This window comes from Scyliorhinus torazame, chromosome 16 (genome assembly GCF_047496885.1).
Source record: "Scyliorhinus torazame isolate Kashiwa2021f chromosome 16, sScyTor2.1, whole genome shotgun sequence".
NCBI classification, from domain to species: domain Eukaryota; kingdom Metazoa; phylum Chordata; class Chondrichthyes; order Carcharhiniformes; family Scyliorhinidae; genus Scyliorhinus; species Scyliorhinus torazame.
In genome coordinates this window covers 131,124,696-131,150,079 of record NC_092722.1, presented here as the reverse complement: position 1 = coordinate 131,150,079, position 25,384 = coordinate 131,124,696, and the positions used below count along the sequence as shown (strand labels likewise).

Genomic DNA, 25,384 nt, shown 5'->3' with positions numbered 1-25,384 from the left:
TACACCTGGGCAGGACTGGAGTCATCATGTAAATCTAAATTATTTATCCTTCACACCCACCTTTTTTTTGAGCTTAATAGCATTTTGTGTGGAACTTTTGAATCCACCAATATCCATTTTGGTTTTCTCTTCCTTTCTGAATCCATATTGTCTGCTGTTTGTTGTGCAGATGGGGCGTCATTCTCCGACCCCCCCCGCCGGGTCGGAGAATGGCCGTTGGCCGCCGTGAATCCCGCCCCCGCCGAAGTCTCCGGTGCCGAAGTCTCCGGTACCGGAGATTGGGCGGGGGCGGGAATCGGGCCGCGCCGGTTGGCGGGACCCCCCGCTGGATTCTCCGGCCGGATGGGCTGAAATCCCGCCCAGAAATTGCCTGTCCCGCCGGTGTAAATCAAACCTGGTATTTACCGGCGGGACCAGGCGGCGTGGGCGGGCTCCAGGGTCCTGGGGGGGGCGTGGGGCGATCTGACCCCGGGGGGTGCCCCCACGGTGGCCTGGCCCGCGATCGGGGCCCACCGATCCGCGGGCGGGCCTGTGCCGTGGGGGCACTCTTTCCCCTCCGCCTCCGCCACGGCCTCCACCATGGCGGAGGCGGAAGAGACTCTACCCACTGCGCATGCGCGGGAAACTGACAGCGGCCGCTGACGCTCCCGCGCATGCGCCGGGAAACTGACAGCGGCTGCTGACGCTCCCGCGCATGCGCCGCATTTCCGTGCCAGCTGGCGGGGCAACAAACGCCATTTCCGCCAGCTGGCGGGGCGGAAATACCTCCGCCGTCGGCCTAGCCCCTCAATGTTGGGGCTAGGCCGCCAAAGATGCGGAATCCCGCCAGATGCGGAGCATTCCGCACCTTTGGGCCGGCGCGATGCCCGTCTGATTGGCGCCGTCTTTGGCGCCAGTCGGCGGACATCCCGCCGTTGGGGGAGAATTTCGCCCCTGATCTTCATGTTTTTTTCCCAATAGTGTGTAGGCACTTTTGGAATGTAGGAAACAAGCAGCAAATTTGTGCACAGTAAGCTCTCAAAGGATAAAGCAGTAATGTTCACAATTTAATTTTTATGTTGATTCGAGGGATAGATATTGGCCAGGCTATTGGGAATAACCTCTCTGCTTTGCTTAAAAATAGTGCCACAGGATTTTCTTCATCCTAGGCAGGAAGTTGGAGCCTAGGTTTAAGGTCTCTAATACCTTTTAACTGGTGATACTCCTTTAATTTGGGTTCTATTATTTTGCCTGCTATTGATACAAATCTAAGACACTGTAATTTTCATTTTGTTTGCTCCCTCTTGTGTAGGTCCTGTTGTATTTCCAATTAAAGGAATGAATACCCAATGACACTTTAATTTGGTGTAGCCAGTCCCTGGCATATTTCTGTTGATTATTCTGGGAGCTATTTTGGCGTATATATATTCATTCATTCCTGGGAACTGTTCAGTCTTCTAGGAGCAGATGATACAGCATGTTTGCTGTGACATCAAATTTCAGTATATCAGTAATACAGTTCTAGTTGGGAAAGATACAGGGAAGAGGAGAGAGCAGGATGGTTTTGGAGAAAGGGAGTGAATGAGTAGGATGTATACAGAATTGAAAATGATCATATATGGAGTAACAAGTGTGGAAAATTGAAGGAAACTAAGAATATTGTGTTGAATAGTATACATGGTCAATTCTTTTGATGTCCTTCTCGCTTCTTTGACAGTCCCTTGGGGGTCGTCGAGGATGGAACATGATTTTCTTTCACACTCTGGTTTGATGAGTTCTGCGATTGCTGATCAATGCAGACTGTGATCTGCAGATCCTGTGCGATCTGCAGATGCTGCCATATGTGGGGCTGGTGGTGCTTGAGGAGTTGGTTGGTTGGTATGTTTTGAAGTTTGTGCACTCATTCCGATACTTGGAATTTGCCTCTGCAAAGTCAGTGTTTGATATCTTCTTGGATGAACCCTCTCTGCTTTGGTCAGTCACAAACCAGGATTGGGAAGAATGTTTGAACTCTTCAGGGATGGTTGATAAGTGTTTCTGTTGCCCTGAGAGTCTCCTGCCACAATTTAGTTCACAGTAACTCAGTTGCTTTGAGGGTCTGCCATCAGGTGTATGAGCTATGTGTCCCACTGGAGCTGGTTTTGAATGATTAACACCTCAATGCAGGGTTAATTGGCTTGGTGCTGCTTCTGCCAGATTTGGAAAATCTTGTGGTATTTATTTCTCCAGCGTTTTGAGTTGTCAAGGAGTGCAGGGATCGCTGTCAGTAAACCATGACATTGGTCACGGGTTTGAGATTCTGCTCCTCAGACTCTGCAGTAGGCTGTGACACACAAGGCAATGATTCATTTTATAGGCTGTCTGCCTTGTTTGAGTGGGGGCTTCTAAATATACAGAAAATGATCCACATTTTACAGGATCTCACTGTTGGGATGTGTTGTGCTGTGGGAACTGGGCGGATGAGGAACTTAGTTTGCGATGTTTAGTGAAAGGACCATTTTATGCTTCAGAGAAGGAGCCGATAATGATCTGGAGCTCAGTTCCTGAGTGAGTGCACATACAAGCCTCATCTGCATACTGAAGCACTCGTGACTGAAGTTGAAGTGATTTTGGTTTTGGGTTGAACAGTTTCTACGTCTGTTTCCTACGCATTATCTCCACACCTGTAGGTGAGTTGTTGAAGAAGAGATGCAGAATTGCAGTGAGATAAATGGAGAAGAGTTGATGCCATGACAAAAAAAACCAAGTGGCCCCTGTTCCCGTGAGAGCTTCTCTGCATGCTTGTATGGCCATCTGCTGCCATTCGTTGCTATTCTCCCGTCTTAAATCCTAACCACCTGCTTAGGTTCCCCTGATTCTTTTAACACGATCCGTAGGTAGCAGCACGGAAAATATATTATGTACTTGAACATTACCAGAACGGGCAGTTTGATTCAGTATTGCTTTCAGGAAGCTGGTGGTGTTTCTATGTTTGCTTAATACAAACTTGCCCATCTCCCACATCCAACTGGCAAACTATACGTAGTTTTGGTTTATTTGAAGATGTATTGCTCAGCAGACAGTTTTACTATAAAGATTAAACAGCTGTTGTTAACAGGAAAGTACAGTTGCAATTCCTTCACACCATGCTGCTAGCTAAACTGAAAGCTCCTCTGAACAGTGCCTTCAGGACTCTTGGTTTCCATCCTGGCTGCTTACTCCTTAACATTCTCCCAAAGCAATACCTCAACACAGTACAATGACGTGTAATGAGAAGGGTCTAAATGCAAAGTACTAATCACTTCAGCACTGGAAAGCAACTTTATTCGATCATCAATTGCAACTATAATAGGCCATTTTCTTATCTTATGTACAAAATATTTACTGTCCTGACTAAGCGCATGTGTGATGTGTGTAGTTCTGTATAATGAAAATCCAATTGTCGTCTAGTAAATTTTTGACATCCCAAATTACAACTGGAAGGCCTATCTGTTAATTGTCAAGGTCATTTGGTTTTATTACAATACTATTTACTGCCAGTTTATGAACAATAGAACTACTGTAAGTTGTGTTTACAGATTGTAGCAATAATTTGGTCATATATGGCAGTCGCTATTTGCTTTTTAATACTTGAGATAAATTGCAGCAATTTTGGTAGTAATTGCAGCGCAATGTTTATATCCAGCTGGTCAGTTGCAGAAACTAGAACAAAACACCCAGTCCAAAGACTATTCTGGCTGGTTATTAAAGGTTTTATTAGCATTGCACTTGTTACCGGATTGTTCATTTTTAACCAAATGTAATATTTGCAATGTTGGAAGGAAAACAATTAACTGGCATTTGTTTGTGTCGCGAAGGAAATTCATATCACTGGTTAGTAAGTAAACTTTCCAAAATTGTTTATTAACAAAGCATTCGTCTTGACATACTCTTGCTATATACATTTTCTCTTTCTATTTCTGGATGAGTTGAGCTTTGTGCACTCTCGGCCTCCAACTCAAAATCCCAGCCTTCTTCATAGACCTTTGTTTTGTTCCTATTCACCAGAGCTACCTATCCAACAGTAACTACCTGGTTCCATACCTGCCATTAGAAGTAGCAATACCTAGAGAATAGCACTGCTTGGCCCATTGCAACTTCCACATTTACATGCTGCAGGTCTTTTTGACCTGGTGTGTCCCATGAACTTGGGTGGGTGGGTGGGGGGGGGGGGGGGGGGGGGGGGGAAGCCCCTATTTTCTTTTTGTGCAATGCTCCTGAAGAAGAAAATGGGCTGGGGAATATTTTGAAAGAGTAAAGGTTTTCTTTAAAATAAATCTTTTTAGTCTCCTCATTTTCAACATTTTCATCAAATAAACAGCAAAAGAAAACAAACAAAAACAAATGCAAATCCCCCAAACAGCATCCCCTTCGGTATACAGACCAAAACATCATCTGTACATTCCAAGTAAAAAAGAAAGAAACAATCTATCAGTAAATAGTGTGCTCCAGAACAACAAGAACCCCATTTTCTGCTCTTCTCTTCTCTTTCTCCCCCCCCGCCCCCCCCAACCCAATGTTTGATAGCAACCAATCCTCGAAAGTGCATAGTAAACATAATAAACTGTAGAACCCTTCCTTCATCGCCCTCGGCTCACCCTTCTCCAGAGTTTGAAATTTCAGTAGATCCCCTCGCCAAGCTGAGGCACAGGGTGGAGAAGCTGACTGCCCCCCCCCCCCCCACACACACACACACAGGACCCACCTCCGGGCAATCAGCCAGACGAAAGCTAAAACCTCTGCCCCCACACCCGCTTGCAGCCCCGGCAGGTCTGACACCCCGAAAATGGCTTCTAGGGGCCCTGGTTCCCAAGTTCACGTGCATTACCCCCGAGATGATCTTCTCAACCACTCTCTAATACCAAAAGACATGTATGTGGTTTGTGGGGCTCCTCCCACATCACTCACATGCAGCCTCCACTCCCTCAAAGAGTTGGTTTGTCCTCGCCCTCGTGAGGTGCACTCTATACATAACCTGCAACTGTAACAGCCCCAACCTCGCGCATGGGATTGAAACGTTTCGGAGCACCTTACACTGCAAACTATCTTCCATAGCCTCTCTCAACTCTTCCTCCCATTTGGCTTTGATCCCCTCCATGGACTCTCCATCCTCCCCCAGAATCTTCCCGTAGCCCGCTGACAACCCCGTTCCCCCTGCCGTCAATAATTCTTCCAACAATGAGGGGGTCGGTCGGCGCTATCGGGAATCTCTAAACCTCCTTCCTAGTAAAGTCCTGGAGTTGCAGGTACCTGCATCTCCCTCTCTCTGCACCTCTACCTTCCCCTGTCCCAAATGAAGTAACTTATCCACTTCCTTTTCTTTAAAAAAAACCCTTTTAGTTGTCCTCTTGTTCCCTTTTAAAAGGCTTCCCACTAATCCTCATCACTTGGTATGCTTTTATGCTGTCCCTGACTTCCCTCGTCAGACATGGATGCCTCGTCCTCCCCTTAGCATGCTTCCTCCTCCCTGGGATGAAATTCTGTTCTGCCTCCTGAATAACTCCCCAAAACTCTTGTCATTGCTGTTCCACTGTCTTCCCTGCTAGGCTCCCCTTCCAATCAACTCTGGCCAGCTCCTCCCTCGTGTCTTTGTAGTTACCTTTATTTAATTGTAATACTGCTATATCAGATTCCAGCTTCCCCTCCCCTCAAACTGCAGGGTACTTCAAACTGCATATCATATTCTGTCATATTGTGGTCATTGCCCCCTAAGGGTTCCCTAATCAAGTCTGCCTCGTTATATCAAATCCAGAATTGCCTGTTGCCTAGTAGGCTCTACCACAAGCTGCTCCAAAAAATACATCTCTTAGACATTCCACAAATCCCTTTTCTTGGGATCCACTACCAACCTGATTTTCCCAGTCCACCTGCATATTGAAGTCTCATGATTATTGTAATATTGCCTTTCTTGTATGCTATTTCTGCCCCACATCTTGGACTACTGCTAGGGAGCCTGTACATAACTCCCATTAGGGTCTTTTTACCTTTGTGATTCCTCAACTCTACCCACACAGATTCTATACCTTCTGATTATGTATCGCATCTTGCTCTCGATTTAACTTCATTCCTTACTAACAATGCAACCCTGCCCTCTGCCCATCTGCCTGTACTTTTGATAGGACACATATCCTTGAATATTTAGATCCCAACCCTGATCCCCTTGTAACCATGTCTCTGCGATGCCCACAACATTGTACCGACCAATGTGTGCAACAAGCTTTTCCTTGTTCCGTATACTGGGTGCATTTAGGTACAACACCCTCAGTCCTGCAATGAACACCTCCTTTCTCATATTTGTCACCTTTTTTGCTCTGCCTGAAGTTAGATTCCTGCCACCTTCTATATTCTGTCCTATTACATGGTCTGGGAACTTTGCTAACCTCTCCTGAGCTCTCAGCTCCTTTAACTACTGCAAAGACCTCGTCATTAACCCCCACCCCAAAAAAAAAAACTATTTAGTTCCAAGCCCTAAGAAACGAAGAGTGAAAACAAAATAAATTGCAGTGGAATGGGCCTATTTTTTTTTCCTGTTTGGCAGTTCAAAAATCTTCCGCAGTCACGTTATTTTTAAAAAATGTATACGTGTCAAAAGGGGTTACAGCGAATAAATACCCCAGGGTTCCCAACAGTCAACTATACAGTTTGTACAACTTTTTCCCATTTGTCACCCACCCCACCCTGTGACTAACAACGCCTCAAGCACAGTCACGTCCCTCACCTTTTCTGCAACCCCTCTGTTGCGTCCCTTAACTCGTACATTACCTTCGCAAACCGCGAGTTGTACAAATCACCCAAACAAGCCGCTACCCTTGGTGGCGATGTTGACCACCACCCCAGTAAAATTCGCCGCCGTGCAATCAGAGGCGAAGGCCACGACACCGGCCTTCCTCCTCTTCATGAGCTCCGGCTTCTCTGAAACCCCAAATATCGCCACCAAATGATCCAGGTCCACCTCAGGCCACCACCTCCACTATCCTGGCTAGGACCACAAACACTCCCGCCCAGAATCTTTCCAGTGTTCCGCCCAGAATCTCTCCAGTCCAATGTTTCGCAATCCCAAAGCATATGTGTGTGATTCGTTGGCCCCTGCCCATAAGTCCGAAATAATCATGTCCAATTTCTGAAAAAAGCCCCCCCCCCCCCCCCCCCTAAAAATCCCAAAACGCCTCATTTATCTTCCACGGCTCTGACATCAGTCCATATCCTCAATATTTCCTTGGATGTGGTCTGCCTTTTCCCCATACTCGTATTGCACCCCTTTTGCCCTATATCATTGCCCCAGCGCCCTCCCTGTTGCCAGCATGTCAAATTGAAATGAAAAAATGAAAATCGCTTAATGTCACAAGTAGGCTTCAAATGAAGTTACTGTGAAAAGCCCTTAGTCGCCACATTCTGGCGCCTGTTCGGGGAGGCTGGTACGGGAATTGAACCGTGCTGCTGGCCTGCCTTGGTCTGCTTTTAAAAGCCAGCTATTTAGCCCTGTGCTAAACCAGCCCCATACACCCCTGCAGCGTTTTCCTCCACGCCAATCCCTCACGCCAATCCCTCAATGGTGGGCAGCCTCGAAATTTACATGATTAAACATGGTGCAGAATCTTGGTCTCTGGTTAAATCCTAGGCTTAATTGCCCTCCCAGATGTAAATGGCTTTCATTTCCTCTGATGCTGCCTGCATTCCCTGCCCCTAACTCTCTCTGCTGCCAAAATATAAAAACTCAGTTAGAGACTGGATTTCACGAATAGCGCTGCCCATAGGGATCCTTGTGTATATGTTTCTTAACACATTCTCCATAGAATAGTTGTTGTTCAAGGACACATAAAACAGATTGTTATGCCATTAGTATTAAATTATAGGTGATCTGCTACTTATCTGACCCTCATTGGGGGCTGGTTTTGCACAGGGTGGGCTAAACAGCTGACTTGTAATGCAGAACAAGGCCAGCAGCATGGGTTCAATTCCCGTACCGGCCTCCCTGAACAAGTGACGGAATGTGGCGACTAGGGGCTTTTCACAGTAACTTCGTTGAAGCCTACTTGTGACAATAAGTTTATAACTATTGTGGTCTGTCATCAGAACATTACAAACTTATACTATGTTCCCAACAAAGTATCTCTGCCTCTGAATTTAGCCAGTTCCCTGCAAGTATCCTGCATCTTTCTCGCTCTATGGTTGCCTTCCCACCTCAGTCAGAAGACCCACTGCAGGGGCTTGAAAACATAATCCAGGTTAATGCTAAGGAACTGCCAGAGGGGCTGTTTTCTCACTAGACCTTGTGCAAGGTACTCCTTCATTCTGGCCAGCATTGATGATAAACTGATTACAGCATACAAGGGCCAGTTGGCCCATCGTATCTCATAGTGGCACAGTGATTAGCACTGCTGCCTCACGGGGCCTGGGTTCAATTCCGGCCTTGGGCGACTGTCTGTGTGAGGTTTGCACATTCTTCTTGTGTCTCTGTGGGTTTCCTCAGAGTGCTCCAGTTTCCTCCCACAGTCTAAAAGTTGTGCAGGTTACAAAGACATAGAATTTGCAGTGCAGAAGAAGAAGGCCATTTGGCCCATCGGGTCTGCACCAGCCCTTAGAAAGAGCACCCCACTTAAGCACACCTCCACCCCATACCTGTAATCCACTTTACGCAAGAGCAACTTGCCTTATTCCAGCCCAACCTTTCATCATATTTTTTTCAATTGTCAGATAATATTAGGGGTGATCTTATAGAGGTCTATAAAATAATGAGGGGCATAGATAAGGTAGATGGCCAACATATTTTCCCAAAGGTAGGGGAGTCTAAAACTAGAGGGCATAGGTTTAAGGTGAGAGGGGAGAGATTCCGAAGGGCCCAGAGGGGCAATTTCTTCACTCGGAGGGTAGTGAGTGTCTGGAATGTGCTGCCAGAGGTGGTAGTAGTAGAGGCGGGTACAATTGTGTCTTTTAAAAAGCATTTAGATAGTTACATGGGTAAAATGGGTATAGAGGGTTATGGGCCAAGTGCGGGCAACTGGGACTGGCTTAATGGTAAAAACTGGGCGGCATCGACTGGTTGGGCCGAAGGGCCTGTTTCCATGCTGTAAACTTCTATGATTCTAATATTCAATTTTCTTTTGAAGACTGTAATTGATGCTTGCTGCCTCCTCCTCCACACTTCTGGATTGTGCATTCAAGGCCTTGACCACTTGCTGCTTAAAGTCAATCTGCATGCTGCCATTTTGTCCGTTACTGTTTTAACATTACTGTCCTTCCCCTGATTTGGTTTTGTCTGCCAATGGTAATGGTTTCTCCCTCTACTCTCTCCAGATTCCTGATTTTTTTTTTTTTTTGTGAACACCTCTAAAATCTTCCAAGTTCCTCATTCCTGGAGCCATTCCTGCCAATGTGTTCTGCTGCCTCTCCAAATGCCTTTATATCCTTCCTATAAAGAGTGATATCCAGAACTGAACACAATAGGCTGGACCAGAGTTTTATACAGGCTTATCATAACTCCATCTTGACTTTGTGTATGTTGCCTCTATTTATAAAGACCAGGATTCCTTTTGCTTAACTGCTTTCTCAGACTGTCCTGCCACCTTCAATGATGCGCACATCTATCCCCAGGTCCCTTTGCCCCTGCCCCCCTTTTAGAAAGGTATTCATCAAAACATGCCATTTCGTACTTCTCAGACTCTTGGGGGAAACCTCACAATATACCTTCCTCCAGTCCAAAAGCAGCCACCCACTCACCGCTATTGTTTCCTCTATCGCTCAGCCAATATTATATTTGTACTGCTCTTCAAACATTGCTGACAAGCCAGTATGTGTGCTTAATCAAATGCTTTTTGGAGGTCCATGTACTGTAGTAGCATCTATGGTAATTAACTGTAGTACCATCAACCTCTGGTACCACATCAAAAATACTTATGAGGGACAGAGGAGGATAGGCGTTGCCGAATCTGGGTGGCTACTACTGGGCAGCCAATGTGGCGATGATCCGTAAGTGGATGATGGAGGGAGAAGGGGCGGCATGGAAGAGGTTGGAGATGGCGTCCTGCAAAGAAACGAGCCTGGGGAGTTGGTGACGGCACCGCTGCCGCTCTCGCCGACAAGGTACACCACGGGTCCGGTGGTGGCGGCAACGCTAAAGATCTGGGGCCAGTGGAGACGACACGGGTGTAATGGGAGCCTTGGTGTGGTCCCTGATCAGGGGTAACCATTGGTTTGTCTCCGGGAGGATGGACGGGGGGTTCCAGAGCTGGCATCGGGCAGGGATTAGAAGAATGGGGGACCTGTTAATTGATGGGACGTTTGTGAGCCTAGGGGCACTGGAGGATAGGTTTGGGCTACCCCCGGGAAATGCTTTCAGGTACATGCAGGTGAGGGCCTTTGTGAGGCGACAGGTGAGGGAATTCCCGTTGCTCCCGGCACAGGAGATTCAAGACAGGGTGATCTCGGGTGTATGGGTCGGGGAGGGCAAGGTGTCGGCGATATACCAGGAGATGAAAGAAGAGGGGGAGGCTTTGGTAGAGGAGCTGAAAGGTAAATGGGAAGAGGAGCTGGGAGAGGAGATTGAGGAGGGGCTGTGGGCTGATGCCCTAAGTAGGGTTAATTCCTCTTCCTCGTGTGCCAGGCTTAACCTGATACAGTTTAAGGTAGTTCACAGAGCGCATATGAGGGGGGTGGAGGACCGATGTGGGAGGTGCTCAGGAAGTTCGGCGAACCATGTCCATATGTTTTGGTCATGCCCGGCACTGGAGGGGTTCTGGAGGGGAGTTGCGGGAACAGTATCTAAGGTGGTGAAAGTCCGGGTCATGCCAAGCTGGGGGCTAGCACTATTTGGAGTAGTGGACGAGCCGGGAGTGCAGGAGGCGAACGAAACCGGCATTCCGGCCTTTGCGTCCCTAGTAGCTCGGCGAAGGATCTTGCTAATGTGGAAGGAGGCGAAGCCCCCCAGCGTGGAGGCCTGGATAAATGATATGGCAGGGTTTATCAAGCTGGAGAGGATAAAGTTTGCCTTGCGAGGGTCTGCGCAGGGGCTCTACAGGCGGTGGCAACCGTTCCTAGACTATCTCGCGGAGCGTTAGATGTAGGTCGGTCAGCAGCAGCAACCCGGGGAGGGGAAGGGGGGTAAAAGAGGAGGGGGGGGAGAAAAGAGGAGGGGGGGAGGGCGGGGGGGAAAAGAGGAGGGAGGGAGGGGAAGGGGGGTTTATTTGGGGGGGTATTTGAGCAAGAAAATACATGAAGGATCTGGAAAACTGACATGTACGGGAGGAATCCAATGTACAAAGCTCTGTATCATATCGATTTACCATGTTCATGTCTTGCTAGGTGTGCTTTCTTTCTTTTTGTTATGGGGGTGGGGGGTTTGTTTGTAAGGGTGAAAAATTGTGTTAAAATTCTTAATTATATTTATTTTTAAAAAAATACTTCTTATGGGCAACTTGTATTTAACTAGTCTGTTCTGGTTTTCTTTAATTAATCCACATTTAATAATAATGTCACAAGTAGGCTTACATTAACACTGCAATGACGTTACTGTGAAAAGTCCCTAGTCGCCACACTACGGCTCCTGTTCGGGTACACCTGACAGAGAATTCAGAATGTCCAATTTGCCTAACGAGCATTTCTTTCGGGACATTGTGGGAGGAAACTGGAACCGGAGTATGCAGGGGAAACTCTCGGAGACACTGGGAGAACATGCAGAATCCACACAGACAGTGGCCCAAGCCAGGAATCAAACCTGGGTCCGTGGTGCTATGAAGCAACAGTGCTAACCACTGTGCTACATTTGTCCAAGTGACTGCTGGCTATGTTGTTTTTAAATCCTTCCCACTACAGCGGTTAAACTCTCTGGCTTGTACTTGCTTAGCTTTTCCTTATACCCTCGCAATCCACTAGTCCTGTGGCATCATCCTAAGACTTGATGATTATAGCCAGCACTGCATCCATTTCCATGCTTCTTTCCTTCACTATCTTGGATACATTACATCTGCTTCTGGTGGTTCTGATCAAATACTGCCTTTAGCTCATAGTGTCTCAACTACCTCCTCTTTCACAGAAACAGTTGTAGTCATTATCATATATCTCTTGTGATACCTGGCTGTGCATAAATGGACTGCCATGTTTCCTTGTATTATGACGGTGACTATACAACAGTGATTTTATTGGCTGTTGCATGCTTTAGGATGAGCTGAGATCATGAAAGATCTATATAAATGCAAATTCATTTGCCTTTCACACTTGTTTGCTTTCCTCTCATTTTGCCTGTGAATCTGTGTTCGATTGCCCTCAACTTTATTAAAAAAACATATTATCTGTTCATGGAATGTGGGCATCACTGGCTAGGCCAGCATTTATTGCCCTCTATGGTGCTGGTGAGCTGCCTTCTTGAACCACTGCAGTCCATGTGGTGCACATGTATCCAAATCCAAGATGTTAGGGAGCAAGTTCCAGGATTTTGACCCCGTGACAGTGAAGGAATGGTGATATAGTTCCAAGTCAGATTGGTGTGTGGGTTGGAGGGGGGCATTTCCTTCCAATTGAGATATTTGGGCTCCCTCTTGTCAGGGATCTGGCAACTAAGTGACGCCAAATGAGGTTAATTTGACTTTTGGAACTACCCCAGTGTCTCTGTTTCCAGATTCTTGGAACCTGCCCTGTCCCAGTACTTCAAAATTCTGGGGCCTTTCTCAAAATGTCCCTGAGATTCAGTTCCAGTCTCCAAATACAATTGCTTGGGTTCCAAGTTCATTTGCTCCGATGTGGAACTTGAAGACCACCAATTGTAATGATCTCGGTAGAGGCAAGTAGTGTTTATTTTGTAGAAGTCGAAAACCCAGAATTTAAAAGAATGAAGCCACAAGGTTCACAAAATAATTTTACTATGTTAAAATGAAAGAACATGATTCATAATTACATATTTTAATGGCTATTTATGTTCATGTTAGAAGTAGTGCGAACACCAGTACTTATTTTCTAAACTAAACTTCCCAACTCCACTTCTACACCCATTTGACTTTAATCCTCAAAACCACAGTGTCAGATACTTAACAAAACTTGCAGGGTTCACCATTTGGTCTGAGCTTTGAATGTTTCCAGAAAGGTTTAAGATTTCTTGGGCCTCCCACTTCCAGCAAGGTTATCCATTCAAATCATCTCCAACCATCCTACAGTTGTTCACTCTCAGATTAAAGGTAGCCGCCTTGGATCAAACTGTCCTGGTTCTAAGGGCAGCTAACGGTGGCACAGTGGTAGCACTGCAGCCTCACGGCGCCGAGGTCCCAGGTTCGATCCCGGCTCTGGGTCACTGTCCGTGTCGAGTTTGCACATTCTCACCGTGTTTGCGTGGGTTTTGCCCCCACAACCCAAAGATGTGCAGGCTAGGTGGATTGGCCACACTAAATTGCCCTTTAATTGGAAAAATGAATTGGGTACTCTAAATTTATATTAAAAATAAAGAACTGTCCTGGTTCTAATATTCACTCTGGTGTTTTGCATCTTGAACCCCCACCAAACATATTGTCAGCTTGGCTATCCCAGAAGCATAACAAATCCTTCTGTTAATGAGAGGTTCAACAAACCAAATTTAAATTTAAACTTGAGAGCTATTCCTTGCTCTGCATGTGAATTGTTCTAAAACTAGAAGCCCTGCTTGAGACAAGAATCACACCAACAATCTACTCGCCCCTCAGATTAACTACTTGTTGACACCTTTCCTATCCTTATCCTATCGTAATATTACTGACGGTCAGGAACTTTACCAGAAATCAAGTCGAGTTTTCATTCTCAAAGTGACGATATAGGTTCTTTGCCCCCTAAAATCACATTTGTCACCCCCACAGGTTTAGCTGCTGTTAATTTTTTGTTTTCAGGAACACTGCTCCAAATGTTTTGGGAAAAATTGAGGTGTGACTGAGTGCTGACTGGTGTATCCCTCAATAAACATCTCAAAACGATTATTTGGTCATTGTTACATTTTGTGCAGAATTTGCTGTTACGTGATAACAGTGAAGTACTTCATTGGCTGTAAAGCACTTTGGGATGTCATGAAATGCACTATATAATTCAAGTCTGTATTTTTTGCTGGGGTAAGCAGTAGCTCAGAGATTCCTTCAGTTATTTGAATTACATCAAGTTACTTTGGCTCATGACTTCCTGGTGCTCCAACATCTCATTTAGGAGGTGCTCCAATGATGGGCTGGGAATTCTTGTATGAAGCTCCCATGCAATGGGGTTTACCTGAAAATTGTCCAGAAGTGCTAACTCCACCCAGACATGTACTTTAGAATATAGAACATAGAACGATACAGCGCAGTACAGGCCCTTCGGCCCACTATGTTGCACCGAAACAAAAGCCATCTAACCTACACTATGCCATTATCATCCATATGTTTATCCAATAAACTTTTAAATGCCCTCAATGTTGGCGAGTTCACTACTGTACAGGTAGGGCATTCCACGGCCTCACTACTCTTTGCGTAAACTTTGATTGGAACCATCTGACAGAAGCAATTAAATTGCTGACTTTGGATTGTTTTGCCAGTTTTTCCCTGATGGTTACTCTGAAAGAATTGGAAAGATAAAAAAACTCCAGAGTAATTATTTCAAACTCCCAGACACAGCCTCACATGGGTAATCTGCCAGAGATTGCCACTCTAGAGGCAGTTGCGAGCCATCTACAACACTTAAACAAGCCATTTGGTACAACTGACTATGCATTGCACAAGTCGCCTCCCAGCACGTCTATTCCTTTCTTTGGAAATACGTTCCACATTCTTACACTCTTGGGCTAAAGATGTTTCTCCTGAAGTCCCAATGGGATTTATTAATGAGTACCATATATTCTATTTATGACTTCCGATGTCAAGATTGTCACAATTTTTGTCAATTTATCATGGAATTGCCTATTCAAGCAATTATTGGACCCCTATGTAATTATTGACCATTCACCGTATGATTGCACATCTCCACTTGTGGTACTGTGCAACCTTTTGATTCCATCACCACTCCTACACTTGAGACTATCTGATCTTCCTGCTGTTACTTCACATGTCAGAAACATGTCTGACTTTTTTTGCCTGATTTTTCCACCCTACCCCATTTAATAGCAGTCCTTTCCTATTACTCTTTCAGTACTGCTTCGAATTTCAATAGATGTAACCATGTTTAGGTGCAGTTAAAGAAGCCCTCTAGTGGCGTTGCAGGGTAGTGTGCATTTTTAAACTACAACAAATTGCCATGTTCACTTTTGTATAAATGCCACTATTGTTTGGACAACAAAAGCTGTAATTTCCATTCCTGTTTCAAGGTTCTACTCAATAACAGATTTATAATGCAGTCTAAAGAATCTGAAAGTAGTCAGGCTTGAAGAATTGTCAAAAAACTGAAATTCCTAATAACTTATTTACATATTAAAATCCTGTGTGCGTTCACTTCTGCTAAGCTCCCTGTGTCAAGATTTTCGCCCAATTTTTGTCAATTTGTAGTGGAATTGCCTATTTAAGTAATTCTTACTTCCCTATGTAAGTATTGAGCAGTCACAGTATGATTGCACATCTTCACTTGTGGTAACTGCAACCTTTTGATTCCATCACCATTCTATCAGGTGCCATGGCCTTAACTTGCCACTCCTTTTTGGCTGCTGCCTCCCTGACCCTGCTCATGTGTCTGGCCCCAGGTGTCTCCCAACTAGCTTTCCTGTCCCTGTACCTGGGTGCCAGTTGAAACTTCTGGTTCTCTGCCTCGGCTCTGATGACTTTCCTCTTTCTCTCAGCTTTTGGTCCCTTGAGTCTCCTTTAGCCTTCTGACATTAGACAGGGACACACGGGGGGCTGGAAAAGAAGAGGCACAGTGGGAAGAGAGAGGAATAATAATGTGTCAAAATTGAATAGAAACATCTAGATTGTAAAGTGTGCATAAGACTGTGGCAGCAGCTCTGGTCTATTTCTTTTTTAAAAATATATTTTTAGCAAGTTTTTTTTCCATTAGAACAAAATAGTATAACAATTTAATACAAAACCGATGCTTCAAAGTATTTTTTAAAAAAAAAAAACTCTATTTTGCCCCCTCCAACGATTCACCCAGATCCGCTCCGGGTGCATCTCGGTGGCTGAATCGTGCCCAGGGTGTTATTTTTAAAACAGAAAAAAAAAATTTAGAGTACGCAATTTATTTTTTCCAATTAAGGGGCAAATTAGTGTGGCCAATCCACCTAACGTGCACATCTTTGGGTTGTGGGGGTGAAACCCACGCAAGCACAGGTAGGAGAATGTGCAAACTCCACACTGACAGTGACCCAAGACCGGGATCGAACCTGGGACCTCTGCGCCATGTAGCAGCAGTACTAACCACTGTGCCACCATGCTGCCCCAAGAAGCTTATAAGTATGATCAAAACAGAACACAATCAAGAGCACATCCAATACCCCTTTAAACTGACGGTGACTTAAAAAAAAGAATGGCTGCCATCTTGGGGAACGGTGTACTTTACCTTCTCCAAATGTAGAAACTCCCATGATTTCACCCAACCAAGCCGAAACACTGGGATGAATAGGAGACCTCCACCCAAGCCGAGCTCTCCAGGCTATTAGTGAGGACATCTGCCTTCACCGGCGAGTCAAGAGACCCTGAAAATGGCCACCAGCAGCAAGGCTCCAGCTCGACATCTCTGACGTGGTGTTAAAGAGACCCAAAAGCTTAACAACGTATGCGTATGATTGGCCAGCCCAGCGATCACTGCTCACACCTATCGTCCACCCCCCAAAAACACCACCATCAGATGAGCCATGTGTACCACATTGAACTGGATCAAACTAAACTGAGCACAAGAGGACGTGGAGTTGACTCCACCTCTTCCAGAATAGGACCCAATTCACTCTCCTGTTTTAACTTCACCTCATCCAACGGAGCCGAATACCCAAAATACTTCCCTTACTACACCCAGCCAAAGATAAAATCCTCTTCCACAGAGAGACAATGGTGCCAGGGGAAAGAACGGCTTGGAATGCTGGACTTTATATCTGCGGGGAATAGAAGTCTTGTTTCAGCTATACAAAGTCCTGGGCACACTACCTTGGGATGTGTTCTTTACATTAAAGGCATTAGATAAAAAATGCAAGCTGTTGCAGCTGCTGAGATGGGGAACATGGACAAAGATAGGATGGTGCAGTGGTTAGTACTGCTGCCTAGGTGCCAGGATCTGCGTTCAATTCCAACCTTGGGCGACCTCGTGTCTGTGTGGGAGTTTGCACGTTCTCCCCGTGTCTGTGTGGGTGTTTGCACATTCACCCCGTGTCTGTGTGGGTTTCCTCCAGGTACTCCGGTTTCCTCCCACAGTCTAAAGATGTGCAGGTTAGGTGGATTGGCCATGTTAAATGCCCTTGGTGTCCAAAGATGTGTTGGCTAGGTGGGGGTGGGCCTCGATAGGATGCTCTTTCAGAGGGTTCATGGAGATTTGATGGGTCCAATGGCCTCCTTCCGCAGTGGAGTAATTCTAGGGTTCAATGAACGGGCAGAGATGCCAAAATATGGGGTTTGGAGACCTGGAGTGACCTGGGGTTTGGAGAGAGGTGCAAGTATCAGAAAATGTGCAAGTTTAAAAAAAAAAAAAAAAATGTTTTTATTCAAAGTTTTTGAATAATTGTACAGAACACTCCAAAAAAGAAAATAATACAAAGAAAACAGGGCAATATGCCAACAAAACAAAACAACTTAATCCTCTAAACGCTTAACAATGTAACACCCAAAGCAAAGTGGGGCATGCGCCCCTTACAAAAAGAAAAATAAATCCGCCTCCCACCCCCATCCGGGTTGCTGCTGCTGCTGACCTCCACCTAACGTTCCGCGAGAAAGTCAAGGAACGGTTGCCACCGCCTGGAGAACCCCTGCAAGGACCCTCGCAAGGCAAACTTTACCTTCTCCAACCAAAGAAACCCCACCATGTCATTGACCCAAGCCTCTACGCTTGGGGGCTTCGCGTCACTCCACATTAACAAGAGCCTTCTCCGGGCTACCAAGGAGGCAAAGGCCAGAACTCCGGCCTCTTTCGACTCCTGCACTCCCGGATCGTCCGATACCCCAAATATCGCTATCCCCCAGCTCAGTTTTACCCGAGTATCCAAGACCTTTGACATAGCCTTTGCAAAGCCTTTCCAAAATTCTGTAAGCGCCAGGCATACCCAGAACATATGGGCGTGGTTTGCTGGGCCCCCCGAACACCTCACACACCTGTCCTCTACCCCCAAAAACTTACTCAACCTCGCCCCTGTCATATGCGCCCTGTGCACCACTTTAAACTGGATTAGGCGGAGCCTGGCGCAAGATGAGCAGGAATTGACCCTGCCCAGAGCGTCAGCCCACAGGCCTTCATCCAGCTCCTCCTCCCACTTGCCCTTCAGCTCCTCCACTGAGGCTTCCTCAGCCTCCTGCAGCTCCTGGTATATCTCCGATATCTTACCCTCCCGACCCACACGCCCGAAACCACCCTGTCCTGTATCCTCCGGGCAGGCAGCCACGGGAATTCCCCAACCTGCTTTCTCACGAACGCCCGAACCTGCATATACCTAAAAGCATTCCCCGGAGGTAACCCAAATTTCTCCTCCAGCGCCCTCAGTCTGGCAAAGGTCCCATCGATGAACAAGTCCCCCATCCTTTTGATTCCTGCCCTGTGCCAGCTTAGGAACCCACCATCTATCCTACCTGGAGCGAACCTGTGGTTGTTCCGTATCGGGGTCCAGACTGAGGCCCCTACCACCCCTTTTTCCGCCTGCACTGCCCCCCAATCCTCCGTGTCGCCACCACAACCGGGCTTGTGTTATACCGCGTTGGTGGAAGTGACAACGTGCCATCACCAGTGCCCCCAGGCTGGCACCTATACCGGATGCCGCCTCTAGCCTTTTCCATGCCGCCCCCCCCCCCCCCCCCCCCCCCCCCCCCCCCCCCGACTGCGCTCCAAGAACAGTCTCTTAACCCTCTGGGTCTTATTTGCCCACACAAATCCCATAATACTCCTGTTTACCCGCTTAAAGAAGGCCTTGGGGATGAGAATGGGCAGGCACTAAAAGACAAACCGGAACCTAGGGTGGACCGTCATCTTAACAGACTGCACCCTACCCGCCAGGGAGAGTGGCAACATGTCCCACCTCCTAAAGTCCTCCTCCATCTGGTCCACCAGCTGCGCCAGATTGAGCTTATGCAAGACCCCCCAACTCTTGGACACCTGGATACCCAAATACAGAAAACTCCTCACCACCAGGACTCCCTCAACGCCATGGCCAGCAGCTCAATCGCCAGGGCAAAAAGCAGGGGGGACAAAGGGCACACCAGCCTCGTTCCACGGTACAACCTAAAATACCCTGTCCACAGCCGGTTCGTCGATACACTCGCCACCGGTGCCTGGTACAACAATTTAACCCACCCTATGAAATCCCTGAACCTAACACCTCCCACAGATACTCCCACTCCACCCGGTCAAAGGCCTTCTCCGCGTCCATTGCCGCTACCACTTCTGCATCCCCCCCCCCCCCCCCCCGAGCCCTGATTGAAATTAGTTCCCCCCTGACCACTGCCTTCAGCGCCTCCCAGACCACACTCGCCGCCACCTCCCCATTATCATTGGCCTCCACGTATCTTTGGATGCACCCCCGAACCTGCCCACAAACCTCCTCGTCCGCCAGCAGTCCCACATCCATGCGCCACAACGAGCGCTGGCCTCTCTGCTCCCCCAACTCCAGCTCCACCCAGTGCGGGGCGTGATCCGAAATCGCAATGGCCGAATACTCCGTCCCCTCCACTCTCTGGATCAGCGCCCTGCTTATCACGAAAAAGTCTATTCGCGAGTAGACCTTGTGCACATGGGAGAAGAAGGAAAATTCCCTTGGCCTGGCAAACCTCCACGGATCCACTTCCCCCCCCCCCATCTGATCCCTAAACCCCCTCAGGACCTTGGCCGCAGCCGACTTCTTAGCCAACCTCGACCTAGACCGATCTAATGCCGGGTCCAGTACCGTATTGAAGACCCCCACCCCCTCCATTATCCGATTACCTGCCTCCAGATCCGGAATCCGGCTCAACATCATGAACCCTGCATCGTCTCAGTTTGGGGCATATACATTCACCAGCACCACCCGGGCCCCCTGCCGCTCGCCATCACGTATCGACCCCCTTTATCCGCCACAATACCCACCGCCTCAAATGTCACCCGTTTACTCACCAAGGTTGCGAACCCCCCCCCCTGTTTTTCGCGTCCAGCCATCTCCTTTTTTAGGCCAGCCACGTGCCCGTGCCTCCCGCACCCACCAGCCCCCCAGGCGGAGGCTCCCCGCCCCGACTCTCCCTCTTGCCTCCAACTCCCCCTCAGTCAGCACAGCAGCACCCCGACCAAGCAACTGCTTAACCTCCCTGCTACCCCCATTGCACTCCCGTAAGTCAGCTGACTCCTGCTGACCCCGGCCGCTCCCGCCTCTGCCTCCGATCCCCCTATTGAAATCCCTCTCGAAGTCTCCAGCCCTCCCCCACCAAAGTGGGGTGGCCAAAGTCACCCCCCCCCCCCCCCCCCAAATATAAACTGATGTGGACACCCAGCCAGTACCGCCCCCTGCATCAGACCCCGCCCCCGCCTTTTCACGGGAAAACGCCCACGCTCCCTGCCTGGGCCGCCCCTGCCCCCTGTGGCGCAGCTCCTTTCACCTGCAGCCTCACCTCAATCCCCAAAGGCCCAGGGCCACAAGGCCGCCCCCCCCCCCACCCCAAGCAAGCGCGAGGAACAACCCCCTCCACCAAACAAGCACACATACAGAAAAAACATCGCCCCTCCCACTCACCAGCATCCCCCATAACATGCTACAAACCTCTAATTGAGTCCAACTTCTCATTTTTGATAAAGGTCCAAGCCTCATCCGGCGTATCAAAATAGTGGTGACGGTCCTGATACGTGACCCACAGCCGCGCCGGCTGTAGCAGCCCGAACTTCACCCCCTTTCCGTGGAGGACCGCCTTGGCCCAGTTGAATCCTGCCCTCTTCTTGGCCAGCTCTGCATTCCAGTCCTGATGCGGATTTTGGCATTCTCCCACCTGCTGCGCCGCTCCTTCTTCGCCCATCTCAGGACAACACTCCCTGTCGGTGAAGCGGTGGAACCTCACCACCACGGCTCTCGGCGGCTCATTCGCCCTCGGCCTCCTCGCCAGGACTCTGTGCCCCATCCAGCTCCAGGGGCCTCTGGAAGGCTCCCGTGCCCATCGGCGTGCTCCGCATCGTAGCCACATACACCCCAGCATCCGACCCCTCCACTCCTTCAGGGAGACCCAGAATCCGCAGGTTCTTTCTCCTCGACCTGTTCTCCAGATCCTCTAACATCTCCTGCCATTTTTTATGCAGCACCTCATGCGCTTCCACTTTGACAGCCAGGCCCAGGATCTCGTTCTCATTATCAGAGGCCTTCTGCTGCACCTCCTTGATCGCTGACCCCTGCATCTTCTGGGTCTCCACCAGCCTTTCAATCGACGCCTTCATCGGGGCCAACATCTCGGCCTTCAATTCCGCAAAGCAACTTCTCAAAAACTTCTGCTCCCGAGATCACTGAGCCCACGCTGCCTGGTCCCCGCCCGCCGCCATCTTGCTTTTCCGCGCCCGTTCTCCCCTCTAGTGCCACTTCTTTGACCGCTCCGCTCCTGGTCCACTTATACAGTGCTGGGGGAACCTCACTGCTTCCTTCCCACACCAGGAATCGTCATCCAAGTGCCACTGGGGCTCCTTAAAAGGGCCCAAAAGTCCGTTCTCGGCGGGAGCTGCCGACCGTGCGACCTACCCAAGCATAGCCGCAACCGGAAGTCAGAAAATGTGCAAGTTGACAGAGTCAAATATTCCTGGAAAAATTACTGTAAAATGATTTGTGGGCCACCGTGAGAAGAAGGATTTGAAAAAAACACTGGACAAGTAATGATCTGAAAGAAATAAAAAGCATTGAGTGACATTCAGCAAGAACAGACAGGTGGCGCTAACAAACCATAATTGTTGTGGATTTGATAGATTTGTGGAAAGGTACGTACAGAAGAGAGGGACGGAATTGGGGTGAGGGGAACAGGATAAAGAAAATGGTGATAGAGCACGCCATTGGGAAGAATATAGTGAAGGCCAGCCTTTTGTAATTGCTATTGAGTGAGGAGAACTTAGATGTTCCCATGGGTGTCCTGTCCTTATCCTTCTAGATCAGGGGTTTGGAAGATGCTGTCAAAGGTGAGTTGCTCCGGTGTATCTTGAGATGGTACTGCTGTCACTGCATGCCGGTGGTAGAGGGAGTGAGTTGTTTGTTAAGGCGGTGGCTGGGGTGCCAATCAATGGGGTGAAATGAAATGAAATGAAAATCGCTTATTGTCACAAGTAGGCTTCAAATGAAGTTACTGTGAAAAGCCCCTAGTCGCCACATTCCGGCGCCTGTTCGGGGAGGCTGGAACGGGAATTGAACCGTGCTGCTGGCCTACCTTGGTCTGCTTTCAAAACCAGCGATTTAGCCCTGTGCTAAACAGCCCCTTTTGAGCTTTGTGTTGGAGCTGCACTCATCCAGGCAAGTGGATGCTGCTATCCATCAGGGCACCAGTCCGGTTTTGTACAGTCAGGGGAGTTACTTACCTTTGACTTGAACAATATTTATATGGCTGGTCCAGTTCAGTTTCTGGTCGATCGTAACCCCCAGGATGAGATGGTTGAGGATGCAGTGATCATAGTGCCATTGAATATCAAGGGTTGCTGGCTAGATTCTCTCTTGGAGATGGCCATTGCTTGGCACTTGGTGTCGTACAACTGTTACTTGCTATTATTATGGACAGAAAGGGGGTTAATTTAAACCGCACCAGTTTCTCCCCTCAGTTGGATTTGAACTTTCCTCTCTGGAGTATTAGTTTGGACCTCTGAATTACTAGTCCAGTAACATTACCGTTGCACTGATGCTCCTGCTAGATATTATTTTAGAACTAATCCTTGGCTAAATTGAATAATTTAACTCATGAGGACTGTGACCAAATCTGCTGGAGCCAATGCTCGGCATTTAGATGGGGCAACAAAAGGAATTTGAACACTTTTTCAGATATTCATCTATTTGTGCAACACTGATCATTTTCATTTCAAAGCAAGTTTCAAAATATTGTGGAAAATGTAAGAGTGAAAAATGTTAATGTAGGTCTATATGTGTGTACAGCACTGGGGTACGAGTTAAGAAAACGGGTGCTGTAAATGATATTTTTCACTAGATGGCGCCAGGGACATTTGTAACAATTTCCTGGTGATTAGTAAAACCGATTGTATTCTTTTTGAAATCATGTTATAAATATTTCCCCATGCTAAACTTAAATATTGAATATTGTTTGTGACTGCTTGATTCTCTGTTTTGGTAGATCGGTATATGATGACCAGCCCAATGCACACAAACGTTTCATGGAAAAACTTGAGGCCCGCATTCGGAATCATGACCGGGAGATTGAGAAAATGTGCAATTTTCACCATCAGGGTTTTGTTGATGCTATCACCGAACTGCTTAAAGTGAGATCAAATGCAGGGAAGCTAAAGGTAAGAAAATGCAATGAGGAGGAACGAAAAACTAGAATACAAGTGTGCCTTTTGAAATATGCTGCAAACTCCAACATCTCCCAAATTGTATTTTAAAAACTACAGTGTTGGAATGGTCCACCTATTCCACGTACTCACGGTAGCAGTGGTTAGCACTGTTGCTTCACAGCGCACAGCCTCCGGTTCGATTCCATGCTTGGGCCACTGACTGTGCAGACTCTCCCTGTGTCTGCGTGGGTTTCCTCTGGGTGCTCTAGTTTCCTCCCACAAGTCCCGAAAGACATGCTGTTAGGTAATTTGGACATTCTGAATTCTCTCTCCGTGTACCTGAACAGGTGCCGGAATATGGCGACTAGGGACTTTTCACAGTAACTTCATTGCAGTGTTAATGTAAGCAATACTCATTCTACACTGCAGTATAGTCCAGCCAGAAGAAGTGACAAAACTACTCCTGTCTCTTAAATTAGACTCATGACCAGATAATCTGCTTTGGGATAGAGGTTGAAAGATAAATATAGCCTAAAACACTGACATTAACTTCCCTTGGGTAGTTTGACATTCATAAAGTGGATGATTCTTTGGTTTGTTTTACCTGGAAGGTGGCACCGTTGACTATACAACACTCCTTCAGTACTGCACCACAGTGTCAACCAAGTTTACACATTCTAGTTTCTGAAGTCTGGAATTAGCCCAAGGCCTTCTAACTCTGAGGTGTGAGAGCTACTAACGAGTAAAGGTTGACACTTTAGTCATGTGTTTGCAACATGAGAATGGTGAATGGAAATATAATCCAAATGTACAAGTGGAGAAGTCAATGATGCAATGAAAAATCTTGGGACTTCAGATACGTAAGACACGGAAAGCTAGTTTGCACATTCAAAAACTAGCTATGTTGTGAAGTTTCAAGTATGAAAGACAAAAGTGCTGCTGTTTTGGTACCAAGAACTTGGAATTTGTATTGAATTTCAGGTATTCTATCTTAGGATCATTATAATGGCTTTGATGAAAGTCCAGCAATAATTCATTAGGATGATAAAAGATCATAGATCATAGATCATAGAATTTACAGTGCAGAAGGAGGCCATTCAGCCCATTGAGTCTGCACCGGCTCTTAAGAAAAGGCATTTGCTCGCAACAGAGATTTGTGTGGTTATGTTTTATTGAGATGTGGAGGCTGAGAAGTGATCTGGTTAAAGTGCTTTTTCTTTAAGAAAACAAAAGGAATTGAGATGGTAAAGATGAAACGACGTTTTGTAAAGGATGAACAAGGGCATATGATGGAATTTGAATTACACTGGTTGAAAATCTATCCAGGAATAACTTCACCATAAAAGATTGAGCAGAAGCCTACAGATCTAGTAATCAATTGTGGTCTTTAAAAGGGAGATAAATACTTATCTGCAAAGGCAGGGATTTAGAGTTGTAACAAAAATAGTAGTGTAAGCATGATGGGCTGAGTGGCCTATTTCTGTTGTGTACATTTAGAGCTTCTCACACTGGGGGTGGTGATGGTCATGATTATTTTTTTATTACCTCTACCTTTCTTTTACAGTTCTGCTGTTGGGTATAGTGGAACTGACCCTGAACCAAGTGTACATGTGTCTGAAATCTACAAAACATCTGCATAAAGTTGGAGGGGAACCATTTAATAAAATAGTTAAATCTGTATCAGATTTGTTCGATGAATTGTACAATATGAAGAGTCAGTGGCAGGTTTATAGCTACAGTAAGATGTGCACATACTGATTTACAGCAGCTTAGTTTTTAAAATGTCTTTTGTGCATTTGAGAATCCAAGTACAGGTTTACAGCAGGGCATCCTTCTAAAACGAGGACTTTTTGCAGCAGTATATGATATTTGG

At 47.1% G+C, this 25,384-nt stretch overlaps 1 protein-coding gene across 7 annotated transcripts in view; it reads left to right on the top strand.

Annotated features, from left to right (window-relative positions):
- Positions 1–25,384, top strand: part of LOC140393076 (exocyst complex component 6-like) — a 246,763-nt gene that overhangs the window by 32,360 nt on the left and 189,019 nt on the right. For all 7 annotated transcript variants that reach the window (XR_011935482.1, XM_072479077.1, XM_072479078.1 and 4 more), the window contains exon 2: positions 23,352–23,523. Coding sequence is in view for 6 of the 7 variants with exons in the window: in XM_072479077.1 (XP_072335178.1) it covers positions 23,352–23,523 (172 nt within the window). In the remaining variant the exon portion in view is untranslated. The remainder of the gene's footprint in view (positions 1–23,351; positions 23,524–25,384) is intronic.